This window comes from Protomyctophum bolini, assembly GCF_963924005.1.
Source record: "Protomyctophum bolini genome assembly, chromosome: 10".
Classification (NCBI taxonomy): Eukaryota; Metazoa; Chordata; class Actinopteri; order Myctophiformes; family Myctophidae; genus Protomyctophum; species Protomyctophum bolini.
The window spans coordinates 42,598,021-42,612,116 of NC_137871.1; the positions used below are offsets into that span (position 1 = coordinate 42,598,021).

At 44.8% G+C, this 14,096-nt stretch overlaps 1 protein-coding gene across 1 annotated transcript in view; it reads left to right on the forward strand.

The window, feature by feature from the left end:
• Nucleotides 1-142: 142 nt before the first annotated feature.
• The window catches only part of LOC308322316 (uncharacterized protein), a 30,546-nt gene continuing 16,592 nt past the window's right edge, over nt 143-14,096 (forward strand). The window contains exons 1-7 of the mRNA XM_080773518.1: nt 143-208; nt 3,876-3,974; nt 8,179-8,523; nt 8,921-9,259; nt 9,777-9,884; nt 10,581-10,769; nt 11,433-11,759. Coding sequence (XP_080629644.1) covers nt 3,899-3,974; nt 8,179-8,523; nt 8,921-9,259; nt 9,777-9,884; nt 10,581-10,769; nt 11,433-11,759 — 1,384 coding nt within the window. The 5' untranslated portion in view covers nt 143-208; nt 3,876-3,898. The remainder of the gene's footprint in view (nt 209-3,875; nt 3,975-8,178; nt 8,524-8,920; nt 9,260-9,776; nt 9,885-10,580; nt 10,770-11,432; nt 11,760-14,096) is intronic.

Below are 14,096 nucleotides of genomic sequence, written 5' to 3' on the forward strand. Positions count from 1 at the left end.
TCTGATCTTTAATCAATAATCAATGATATCCTAATGGTTAATGCTGATGATTTTGTCCTGACAGCTGCTATCTCTCCCTATAGAGGTCCTGACAGGCTGCTATCTAGTGGTCCTGACAGGCTGCTATCTGTCTCTAGCAGCGAGCTGTGAGGTTTATGTCAAAGAGCTCATCGTTGACCAGGCCTTCTGAAAACACCCCGTGACATCGGTATAGTATTTGGCGACGCCATCTTGAAAAGCGTGTGTGATCACGTGAGAGAATCGTGTCTGTTGTTACAATGTTTCACAATAATTACATATGCTTTAAAAAAAACATATTCTAAACTATAGCCGGCGAATATAATAGGGTTAAAGTGGTTAAACTTATTTTGATGCTGTATTATATAGGGGTCGGCGGGCTGATAAGTGTTCATTTGGGGGTCCCTGGCATGACAAGGTTTGGGGACCAGCGCTCTGAACCGGAAAGTCTGGTGACCCGAGGTTAGAGGTCAGAGGTTAGATTTAGGTGCGTCTTCTCTTGAATCTTGGGACGCGTTCTAGCGCGCACGTGCGTGCGCCGTTCCGTTGTCATGCCAGGGACCCCCACATGTACACGTATCAGCCCTGTGGACCCCCACATGTACACGTATCAGCCCTGTGGACCCCCACATGTAGACGTATTAGCCCTGTGGACCCCCACATGTAGACGTATTAGCCCTGTGGACCCCCACATGTACACGTATCAGCCCTGTGGACCCCCACATGTAGACGTATCAGCCCTGTGGACCCCCACATGTCCACGTATCAGCCCTGTGGACCCCCACATGTACACGTATCAGCCCTGTGGACCCCCACATGTACACGTATCAGCCCTGTGGACCCCCACATGTAGACGTATCAGCCCTGTGGACCCCCACATGTCCACGTATCAGCCCTGTGGACCCCCACATGTACACGTATCAGCCCTGTGGACCCCCACATGTACACGTATCAGCCCTGTGGACCCCCACATGTAGACGTATCAGCCCTGTGGACCCCCACATGTACACGTATCAGCCCTGTGGACCCCCACATGTACACGTATCAGCCCTGCAGACCCCCATTAGAATAGATGTGCCAGGGACCCCCATAAGAGAAGATTTTTACGGGTCCAGCAGTGATTTTCAACCATTTTCTAGCTATGGGACAGACCTCAATTTAATGGAATTTCTATCTCTGGGACCCCAATTTATATTGTAAAACCAATGTTAATTTAACTCTGAGAGTGTACAAATTTGTACATGTGTACACTCTCACAGTTACAAACCCATAAGGGTCCATTTGGTTCCTAACTATCATTTAGCTGGATCTCCCTCAAAGACCCCTGGGGGTCCCCGGATGACCGCTCTGGGCTATGGTAGAGGTACATGCATTTTGTATTGAGTTTGTGCTTGAAATGTCTGCTACTGTAACTCTGCAAACTGTTAATACATATTTCAATCAATCAATCAAGGCTGTGGCCCTGAGTCCTGCAGTGCATTACTTCTGCTCCAGGACATTAAATTGTCAAGAGCCTCCATTGGACTGAATTAAGCCCCAAGACGTGAACGGAGTTTTAGTCAAAAGTAACTTAACTCTGTCTTCCTCTTTGGCCCTGGGCTAAGGAGTGGTCACTGTGTGTGTGTGTGTGTGTGTGTGTGTGTGTGTGTGTGTGAGAGAGATACTTCGGTAGACTCAATGCGTAGCCTATGTGGGCAGAGAATTTGGGATTCTTGCATATTTAATTTGCTGTGGTTTGCCTTCACACTACAACATGCATGTCATAATAACCATGTTTATTGAAATTATAGCTGTCATACATTTACACCGATTGCTCCATCACCTCTCTTATGCTGTGTAGGCTAATGTGTTATTTTGGCATGCTCTGAATGAGGAAATAACACTAATGCCGTCATGTCATATTAACCATGTTTATTAAAACGGTTTTAACACAGATTGCTCCAGTATACCTTCCATGATGGCGTCTCTCTCTCTCTCTCTCTCTCTCTCTCTCTCTCTCTCTCTCTCTCTCTGTCTCTCTCTCTCTCTCTCTCTCTCTCTGTCTCTCTCTCTCTCTCTCTCTCTCTCTCTCTCTCTCTCTCTCTCTCGGTCACACAAGTGAACGGAGTTTAGCCTAGGCCTACTTCGACTCGCCTTTACCAACGTTACGATTTTTGTCGTTAACAGTTAATTTAGTATTTCCCTCCCTCTCTGAAATCTTGTATACAGATTCATTTGATTGTATAGTAGTCGAGATCTATACTATACTAAAATTAAGAAAGAATAACATGACACAGAGACGGTGACTGCTTAATTAAGTTAATTTAGGACATTCTATATAGCAGTTTCGTTTTATTAAACACATTTATTCCATGTACAGCCCATGTTTTGTAATGGCATCATCATGCTATTATATATGCCCGTGGATATACAGGGTGAATTTAACAAAATTCAGGGCTGCCATGTCTCACCCTTTGAGCGTGACAGTCACGCAATTTAACCCTTTACCACGCACCACGCCACACATGCCATTTCACACGCATTATAAATAACAATTTTCTCCGCGGCTCCGCCGCGTAATAACGCGCGCTCATGTGTGTGTCCTCACAAACGGTAAAATAGCCGATCTGCATGAGATCATGCAGCTGATATATGCAGTAGGAGGGTAAACAGTGGAAATCGTCAACAGGGTCCCTGACTGTGACGCATGGAAATGAGCCATGCAGAATTTAACATCGCTTCGAAATATTTTTCATGGAAGACAATATAGACCCCACAAGTTACAACAAGTTAGGTGTGTGATGGCGTCTCTTGCGTGATATGAGGAAGTGGAACGGTGCCAGTAGCCCGTGCGTGCACATTATAGGGACAAAGTCGTGTGTGTGTGCGTGTGTGTGTGTGAAGTGAAGGGGGGGGGGGGGGGGGGGAGGGGCTGGCTGGGGCATCGCGACTTGTTTCTGTTCAGAGAGAGAGCCCACAGATGTGTTTGAACTAAGAAAATGTATAGCATTTTCCCACATTCCAGTTTTCTGACTTTTTATTTCACAACATATTCCCCAGTTTCCACTGAGATTATGGGGTGAATGAATGTGGCCAGACCCATCTTCTCTTTCTGTCATAGTGACATTGTCCTGCATCAGATCATGTCCAAATCAGGTTCTCCAATCTCCAGTAGCCTCTTCAGTTTTTTGAAGATTTTTTGAGTGGTGCAACCACTGACCACTCCCTTACGGAGCTATGTGTGTGGCTGGCTGGGTCTGAGCACTATGTGTGTGGCTTGCTGGCTGGCTGGGTCTGAGCACTATGTGTGTGGCTTGCTGGCTGGCTGGGTCTGAGCACTATGTGTGTGGCTGGCTGGTTCTGAACACCATGTGTGTGGCCTGCTGGCTGGCTGGGTCTGAGCATACATAGATAGATAGATAGATATCTTTTTCATTTCTACTTTAAGCATGAGGAGGCTGTCAGTGCAGGGAGAGCAGCTGGCATGGAGGTGAAGACATCAATTTTAAGGTTAAATATCAACGTTAAAACGGGACAAATCCACATTAAAAAAGGCCAATTATTTTCACCGCTGCTCTTCGGACGGCGTCGAACGCATTAAGACACTATAGAGTCTCACTCTTGACATTTTCTGAAATATGGCAGCCCTGGATAAATTAATATGATAATACCTTTTATATAATCACCAACATGAATTATGTTTGTTATTTACAGCCAGGTAGAGTAGTGGGGCGAGATGGAACAGATCTGGGGCCTGTTACCACTTGTCTTCCACAGTTTTTGCGTTTGTGTGTGTGTGTACGTGTGACATTCTTCCTTGGTTCTCTGGGGCGTCGGGAGTGTAACGATGGCGTCTCTCTCTCTCTCGGTCACACTAGAGACGGGTTGTTGCTGTTGGACGATGAGGATGTATTTCTACATGTTGGTGATGATACTGTGGAGCAGACCCAGCGGTTACTACACATTACCTGTGACAGGTAACGATACTGTATACAACTTTATTTACACTCGACTCACTGTATCCAATTGTAGTCCTGACATGGGCTTGTGCTACTATAGCTAACGGTAGCCTAAGATTTAGATTGTTGTTTTCTTTTGTTTTTATCGTAGATGAAGTTGATGGATTTTGACATGTTTTGCTTGTACACTGTAGATATAATCAGGGCTGCCATGTCTCACCCTTTGAGCGTGACAGTCACGCAATTTAACCCTTTACCACGCACCACGCCACACATGCCATTTCACACGCATTATAAATAACAATTTTCTCCGCGGCTCCGCCGCGTAATAACGCGCGCTCATGTGTGTGTCCTCACAAACGGTAAAATAGCCGATCTGCATGAGATCATGCAGCTGATATATGCAGTAGGAGGGTAAACAGTGGAAATCGTCAACAGGGTCCCTGACTGTGACGCATGGAAATGAGCCATGCAGAATTTAACATCGCTTCGAAATATTTTTCATGGAAGACAATATAGACCCCACAAGTTACAACAAGTTAGGTGTGTGATGGCGTCTCTTGCGTGATATGAGGAAGTGGAACGGTGCCAGTAGCCCGTGCGTGCACATTATAGGGACAAAGTCGTGTGTGTGTGCGTGAAGTGAAGGGGGGGGGGGGGGAGGGGCCGCATCGCGACTTGTTTCTGTTCAGAGAGAGAGCCCACAGATGTGTTTGAACTAAGAAAATGTATAGCATTTTCCCACATTCCAGTTTTCTGACTTTTTATTTCACAACATATTCCCCAGTTTCCACTGAGATTATGGGGTGAATGAATGTGGCCAGACCCATCTTCTCTTTCTGTCATAGTGACATTGTCCTGCATCAGATCATGTCCAAATCAGGTTCTCCAATCTCCAGTAGCCTCTTCAGTTTTTTGAAGATTTTTTGAGTGGTGCAACCACTGACCACTCCCTTACGGAGCTATGTGTGTGGCTGGCTGGGTCTGAGCACTATGTGTGTGGCTTGCTGGCTGGCTGGGTCTGAGCACTATGTGTGTGGCTTGCTGGCTGGCTGGGTCTGAGCACTATGTGTGTGGCTGGCTGGTTCTGAACACCATGTGTGTGGCCTGCTGGCTGGCTGGGTCTGAGCATACATAGATAGATAGATAGATATCTTTTTCATTTCTACTTTAAGCATGAGGAGGCTGTCAGTGCAGGGAGAGCAGCTGGCATGGAGGTGAAGACATCAATTTTAAGGTTAAATATCAACGTTAAAACGGGACAAATCCACATTAAAAAAGGCCAATTCTTTTCACCGCTGCTCTTCGGACGGCGTCGAACGCATTAAGACACTATAGAGTCTCACGCTTGACATTTTCTGAAATATGGCAGCCCTGGATATATTAGTCCGTAGTTTTCAATAAAGGAGTGTTTTAATCCAGGCTGTGGCCGATTTCTGTCGGAACTTCCCCAACAACGGCCGTATAGTGGGGGAGGGAGCGAAACTGTGAAAGACTAAAAGTGTTACCCTGGTCTCTTGCCTCATGCATGGCTGAGAGAGCCAACAGGACAGAGCACAGTCACCATATTCACAGCTTGAACTCTATGGTAAATAGCTATAGGCCACTTTGATCTAGCAGCATTCTAGACCAGAATGTTAACTGTCCCCTTAGATAGCATTTCTGTAGACTTAGATAGCATTTGATACAGACTTATAGCATGGTATGTAGACAGCACTATAATTGCATTGTATGTAGTCATAGTACAGATCAGATGTATAGCATAGTAGTATAGATGTATAGTTTCATTATATAGATATTCCACTGTTACTTTCTTAGCATGTTTCATGATAAATGTTTTTTATGTGATGTATTCCCATGCTTTTTTGTTCTTGCTTAATGTAAGTCGCTCCTCTGGATTAAGAGCGTCTGCTAAATGCCTAAATTGTAAAGTGTTCTCCCTGTGACCTGACCACACCCACCATGGAGAGAACTTTGACCCATTTGGTCAGGGTGTCGAATGACGGTCTGTTTGAAATGTATATTGGGCTTCCTCTTTATAAACATCCAGAACTGTGTATGTGGGCTATGGAGAGAGTAAAGCACTCTCTTCTGTTCATTTCATATACTTCAAAAGTGGAGTTAATTTACTTCACTTGTTGACAATAGGGGCCCACCATTTTCAATTCATCAAAACATTTAGAGACGTACGAATAATACACAACTGTAAAGTCAAAACAGGAAATCAGGAGGAGGTAAAAATGCTGAAAAGGTCAGATTATTGACAAACTACTAGGCTACACCTTTCCTATACACTGACACGGAACAAGACAGGAACGCCCAAAAACGACACATCCGTTTTTTTTACCCTGGGCAGAAATTTCTATGGCTGCCAATGCAACTTTTTCCAATCCTTAATCACATACGGACAAACATCTATGCCGATAATATCTAACTTGCGGAGGTAACGTGCCTTGTCCACGGGGCAACAGATCTATTCAACGTATGGCATTGCAAAATACGTTTGATAATCGCTACTCTGCGCAATATTGTTTTGGAAATGCCGCAAATTGCATTGCAGTGAACGAGAGCAAATCACAACTTACCCTGGGGGTGGTGACTCCGCCCTAAATACGCGTTTTCGTGTCAGTTAATTGGCCCATCCCCTCCCGGCCTCCACCCTGTCCCTCAGTTCCTAAAACAAAAAGTTAAATACACTATAGGCCATTTTGTGGTGGTTCCACTTAAAAATAGGCCATTCATTTTTCTCCCATGAGATTAAAAATAAATAAATACCGTATATAAATTATTTTAAGCGTAGAATCAAGTCATCCTGGATCGGTGAATCGTGACTATTTTATTTTATTTTATTTTATTTTATTTTATTTTATTTTATTTTATTTTATTTTATTTTATTTTATTTTATTTTATTTTATTTTATTTTATTTTATTTTATTTTATTTTATTTTATTTTAATATACATACTCTTTGTTTAGCCGTTTTAAATTAAATTATAATTCCCCCACGTCACTTGTATAGCCCCCAAAAGTGACACTAATTGAGCACCATTTGAAAAGCTATGCCAGGGACCCCCATAAGACCCCCAGGGACCCCCATAAGACCCCCATAAGACCCCCAGGGACCCCCATAACAGAAGATTTTTAGGGCTCTATAGCAGTGATTCTCAAACCGTTTAATTTCAAAGACCCTCCGTTTGACATGCATTAGTCTACGGACCCCCCATTTAAAGGAGAATTCCATACTAAAAGGCTTTCTTACCTTTCTTTGTAATTGTTACGTCCCCATCAAAGAGGTCCAGGTGTTATTTTGTGCAAAAGCTCCTTATTGGCTATTTCCCCTACCATAAGCCCTAAATTAATTGCATTGAATTGAATGGGGTGTTGTGTTAATTCGCTTATTTCCATCGCTCAAAATTATAATATTTTTTGTATATATCCTCTCTTCATAATGTAAATAATAACCCAAGCGGCACACTTTACTACTTGGAAATACGTGAACACCCCATACATCCCATTCAATTCAATGCAATTCATTTAGGGCTTATGGTAGGGGAAATAGCCAATAAGGAGCTTTTGCACAAAATAACACCTGGACCTCTTTGATGGGGACGTAACAACTACAAAGAAAGGTAAGAAAGCGTTTTAGTATGGAATTCTCCTTTAAAGACATTTCTATCTCTGGGACCCCCAATTTATACTGTAAAATCAATGTTAATTTAACTGAGAGTGTACAAATGGAACCATCCATTTGTACACTCTCAGAGTTACAGACCCTTAAGGGTCCATTTGGTTGTCAAGGACCCCCAGTTTGACATGCATTAGTCTACGGACCCCCATTGAATGGCATTTCTATCTCTGGGACCCCCAATTTATATTGTAAAATAAATGTTAATTTAACTGACCCGTTAGGGTCCATTTGTACACTCTCAGAGTTACAGACCCATAAGGGTCCATTTGTTTCCATTTGTACACTCAGAGTTTCAAACCCATAAGGGTCCATTTGGTTCCTAACTATCATTTAGCTGGGGACCCCCCTGGAACTGCCTCAAGGACCCCTGGGGGTCCGCGGACCCCACTTTGGGAACCACTGCTCTAGCTCACGTGACAGCATTGTGTTTTTAGGACTCCACCAGGTCAAAGGTCAACGGGTCCTCTCAACCTGTGCTGTGTTTTTAGGACTCCACCAGGTCAACGGGTCCTCTCAACCTGTGTTGTGTTTTTAGGACTCCACCAGGTCAACGGGTCCTCTCAACCTGTGCTGGCCAGACTGGGAGGCGAGGCCATCCTTCCGTGTCTCGTTGACCCTCCGCTCGACATGCAGAGACGGTCAGTGAAATGGAGCAGAGCTGACCTGAACCCACCAAACGTTTACGTTTTCCAAGATGGACGTCGCATTACCAGTGCCACCTCCGTGAACCTCGTGTACAAACAGAGGACGTCCCTGTTTCACGAGGAGCTGCAACACGGTAACGTCTCCCTGAAGCTGACCGGGGTGAGCTTCACGGACCAAGGGACCTACCGCTGTGACGTTCCACGCGTGGGCAGCAGTACCATCCAGCTCCTTGTTGGTAAGATTTAATGTTCATATTCATAACCATAACCAGTGTTGGGCCTTTTTTTGTTGTGTTTTTAGGACTCCACCACCAGGTCAACGGGTCCTCTCAACCTGTGTTGTGTTTTTAGGACGACACCAGGTCAACGGGTCCTCTCAACCTGTGTTGTGTTTTTAGGACGACACCAGGTCAACGGGTCCTCTCAACCTGTGTTGTGTTTTTAGGACGACACCAGGTCAACGGGTCCTCTCAACCTGTGTTGTGTTTTTAGGACGACACCAGCTCAACGGGTCCTCTCAACCTGTGTTGTGTTTTTAGGACGACACCAGGTCAACGGGTCCTCTCAACCTGTGTTGTGTTTTTAGGACGACACCAGCTCAACGGGTCCTCTCAACCTGTGTTGTGTTTTTAGGACGACACCAGCTCAACGGGTCCTCTCAACCTGTGCTGGCCAGACTGGGAGGCCAGGTGATCCTTCCGTGTCACGTTCACCCTCCGGTCGACATGGAGAGCAGGTCAGTGTTTTGGACCAGAGCTGACCTGGAGCCAAAAGACGTTTTCACTCTCCAAGACGGACGCACCGGGAATATACCCCTGCACCCGTGGTACGAACAGAGGACGTCCCTGATCCATGAGGAGCTGTCTCGTGGTGACGTCTCGATGAGACTGACCAGGGTGAGCTTCTCGGACGAAGGGAACTACAGCTGTTTCGTTCCATACATGGGCAGCATTATGATCCAGCTCCTTGTTGGTAAGATTACATTAAGATATGAATGTTCATAATCATGACCAGTGTTGGGCTTGTTATTACCCCTTTCAGTGTTTTAAGCATTATGTTATGCTTTAGCTTTTGAAAAATAGCAGATCTTGTAGGTCTGGTATTTTTGAAAAATCGTGAAAATGTGGCCCAAATGTTTGAATATATATATTCTTTCAGAGAGAACGTTTTTAACTCAAATCTTTGCTTCTGGGGGGGGGGGGGGGGGGGGCTTTGGGGGGGCACTAATATATTAAAGTCTAACTCATGTTTATTAGGTGATGTAATGGTGATGTAAAACAAACGGTGCAAACACAAACATTAACAATAAAGAGACAATACGACGTAATGAGTTACATTATGACGTACATTTTCCGGCGTTTACAAGACAAACATGGAACTAAAGACAAACATTAAACCTCAAAGAAATAAGTGATATTTGAATGAAGTGGAACCACTGAATATAACTTTAACTGTTCAACTTGGCTGACCTATACGTGTCTCTCCACAGACCAAGAGGTGACGTACCTTCCACCACGAGGCAGAGGCATCCGTGTGGAACTGCAACCAGACATCAGCTCTGTTCCTAACGTCACCTTCATCCTGTGGATGCACGGAGGTAGGTAGAGAGAGAGAGAGAGAGAGAGAGAGAGAGAGGACTCCAGAGAAGAAGGGAAGATATAACCTCATTGTCAGCTCTGTAGCAGTGGCCGGCAAACTGTGTTCTTCGGGATCAGACTAGTGTAGAAACACAGGGAAGGTTACCGTATATTAGATCAGTCGTTGGGTGGACTAGTGTAGAAACACAGGGAAGGTTACCGTATATTAGATCAGTCGTTGGGTGGACTAGTGTAGAAACACAGGGAAGGTTACCGTATATTAGATCAGTCGATGGGTGGACTAGTGTAGAAACACAGGGAAGGTTACCGTATATTAGATCAGTCGATGGGTGGACTAGTGTAGAAACACAGGGAAGGTTACCGTATATTAGATCAGTCGATGGGTGGACTAGTGTAGAAACACAGGGAAGGTTACCGTATATTAGATCAGTCGATGGGTGGACTAGTGAAGAAACACAGGGAAGGTTACCGTATATTAGATCAGTCGATGGGTGGCTCTTCTCTTCCAAGACAGATTTTGCTCTCTCATTAGAAGGCGGGTGTAAGTGCCATCCAGCCGTTTCTCTAGTTTCTTTGAAAGTGTCCATGTCTCGGAGCCATAGAGTGTTTTACTTTATATGTTTTACTAAGCTAGGGTGACCAGATAGAAACTGTAGGCAGGTATCAATAACCTTTGTTTTGTGGTCATTTAACAGCCAACCTAGCAGCAGACTGGGAACTGGGCTTTGGTGTGGATTTGTACGGGCCGTTTAAAGACCGCACAACACTGGACAGACACACTGGACGGCTGGTCATCGACAACATGACCGTAGAAGACATGGGGCTGTATTCTGTGGCGATCAACCACAGACCTCACCACAAGGTCTACGTGCTTAAAGAGATGAGTAAGTATGACTCGTCATTGTCTCCACCAGGCTGAAGGCATGGGGAGAGACCAGACTATGTTTTGCACTCCGTCCGTGTGTCCGTCTGTCTGTTACCAGCTAAACTCCGGCACCGTTAATTCTTCATGTCTTCATTTTGTCTCCTCAACAGAGAGAGTCCCACGTCCAGAGCTATCCATCGTGACACCATGTGACTCATTCTGTCTCCTCAACAGAGAGAGTCCCACATCCAGAGCTATCCATCGTGACACCATGTGACTCATTCTGTCTCCTCAACAGAGAAAGTCCCACATCCAGAGCTATCCATCGTGACACCATGTGACTCATTCTGTCTCCTCAACAGAGAGAGTCCCACGTCCAGAGCTATCCATCGTGACACCATGTGACTCATTCTGTCTCCTCAACAGAGAGAGTCCCACGTCCAGAGCTATCCATCGTGACACCATGTGACTCATTCTGTCTCCTCAACAGAGAGAGTCCCACATCCAGAGCTATCCATCGTGACACCATGTGACTCATTCTGTCTCCTCAACAGAGAGAGTCCCACATCCAGAGCTATCCATCGTGACACCATGTGACTCATTCTGTCTCCTCAACAGAGAGAGTCCCACATCCAGAGCTATCCATCGTGACACCATGTGACTCATTCTGTCTCCTCAACAGAGAGAGTCCCACATCCAGAGCTATCCATCGTGACACCATGTGACTCCAACTCCAGCAGCTGCACGCTGCAGTGCAGCGTATTGGGAGACGTCAAGTCAGAGTCGGGCGAGGTCGTCTATCGGTGGAGGTTCCACGGAGAGAAATGGACTCCACCCAAACCCAACGAGACCAGGATCTACAGCGATGAGGAATGGATCGGACCCGACTCCCGGACGGTGACGATCAGCAACGACGAGGAAGGGAGAAGAGTTAAAAGAATATCCTGTGCGATAAAGAACCCGTTCAGTGTGGAGCAGAGCGAGGCTGTAGACAACCCGCTTTACAGAGGTGCGTAGTTTACTGATTGTGTGTGTGTGTGTGTGTGCGTGTGTGTGTGCGTGCGCGTGTTCAGATGCTTGGACTTAAAATGAACCCTGGATAATAAGGCAAAGCCTTCCATACGTTCCCCCTATTGAGTGAAAGATTATCAATTCTTGAAATAAAAATAATGTTTTAGTTGTTTTAAATGTTAGATTTTAGTTAATGTATTAACACACTTTGGGCGGGAACCCCTTTTGGTAGCAAAAATAGCAGATCTACATAGCGCGAGTGGTGCGCTATGAGCTTGTAGGTCTTCTATTTTTGAAAATTTTAAGAACGACTGACATAGAAACATTAGCTTTTTCAGAAAACTGTCAGGATGTAGAAGACATTTTTAGAATCTGATCTCAGGTCAGAATGGAAAACTGTCAGGATGCAGAAGACATGTTTAGAATCTGATCTCAGGTCAGAATGGAAAACTGTCAGGATGCAGAAGAACATTTTTAGAATCTGATCTCAGGTCAGAATGGGAAACTGTCAGGATGTAGAAGACATGTTTAGAATCTGATCTCAGGTCAGAATGGTAAACTGTCAGGATGTAGAAGACATGTTTAGAATCTGATCTCAGGTCAGAATGGTAAACTGTCAGGATGTAGAAGACATGTTTAGAATCTGATCTCAGGTCAGAATGGTAAACTGTCAGGATGTAGAAGACATGTTTAGAATCTGATCTCAGGTCAGAATGGGGTTAAAGCTGTAGGACATACTGGTCCTTAATATAGTGGTTGTTGTCCATCCATCTTCAACCGCTTATCCATAATCGGGTCACGGGGGCAACAGCTCCACTCCAGAGCAACATTAGTGACTTCCTCCTGGGGGTTCCCCAGACGTTCCAAGGCCAGTGAGTCCATGTGTTTCCTCCATCTGGTCTTTGGTCCAGAGCTCTGCACGGATCCAAAAAAACAAAAACAAAATTAATCTCTGTCATTTTACCGCTTCCGAAAACATTTCTAAAGAGGAAAACAGGAAACGTAGTCTTTCTTAGTCACAGACCGTAACTTAACAGCAATTTACAATTTACAATTTAGGCATTTAGCAGACGCTCTTAATCCAGAGCGACTTAACATTAAGCAAGAACAAAACGGCATCATACATCACATAAAATCACATAAAAAGCATTTATCATGAAACATGCGTAAGCTAAGAACGTAACAGTGGAATATCTATATAATGAAACTATACATATATACTATACTATGCTATACATCTGTACTATGACGTGCTATGACTACATACAATGCACTTATAGTGCTGTCTACATGACATGCATAACAGCGTGTGTCTATGGTCGAGAGAGAGAGAGAGAGAGAGCCCGTTTACCTCCACGGGTAGGAGCAGGGCCCCGGGCCCCCCCCGCCCCCCCGGGCCCCCCCTGCCCCGCCGGGCCCCCCCTGCCCCAGGAGCAGGTACAACTGTACCCGTTACCCCCTTGCTGTTGTTAAATGACAGGACACACATTGTCCAGGGGTTTACATCATGTTGTTAAATGACAGGACACACATTGTCCAGGGGTTTACATCATGTTGTTAAATGACAGGACACACATTGTCCAGGGGTTTACATCATGTTGTTAAATGACAGGACACACATTGTCCAGGGGTTTACATCCATGTTGTTAAATGACAGGACACACATTGTCCAGGGGTTTACATCATGTTGTTAAATGACAGGACACACATTGATCAGGGGTTTACATCATGTTGTTAAATGACAGGACACACATTGTCCAGGGGTTTACATCCATGTTGTTAAATGACAGGACACACATTGTCCAGGGGTTTACATCATGTTGTTAAATGACAGGACACACATTGATCAGGGGTTTACATCATGTTGTTAAATGACAGGACACACATTGTCCAGGGGTTTACATCCATGTTGTTAAATGACAGGACACACATTGTCCAGGGGTTTACATCATGTTGTTAAATGACAGGACACACATTGTCCAGGGGTTTACATCATGTTGTTAAATGACAGGACACACATTGTCCAGGGGTTTACATCATGTTGTTAAATGACAGGACACACATTGTCCAGGGGTTTACATCATGTTGTTAAATGACAGGACACACATTGTCCAGGGGTTTACATCCATGTTGTTAAATGACAGGACACACATTGTCCAGGGGTTTACATCCATGTTGTTAAATGACAGGAAACACATTGTCCAGGGGTTTACATCATGTTGTTAAATGACAGGACACACATTGTCCAGGGGTTTACATCATGTTGTTAAATGACAGGACACACATTGTCCAGGGGTTTACATCATGTTGTTAAATGACAGCACACGGGACACAG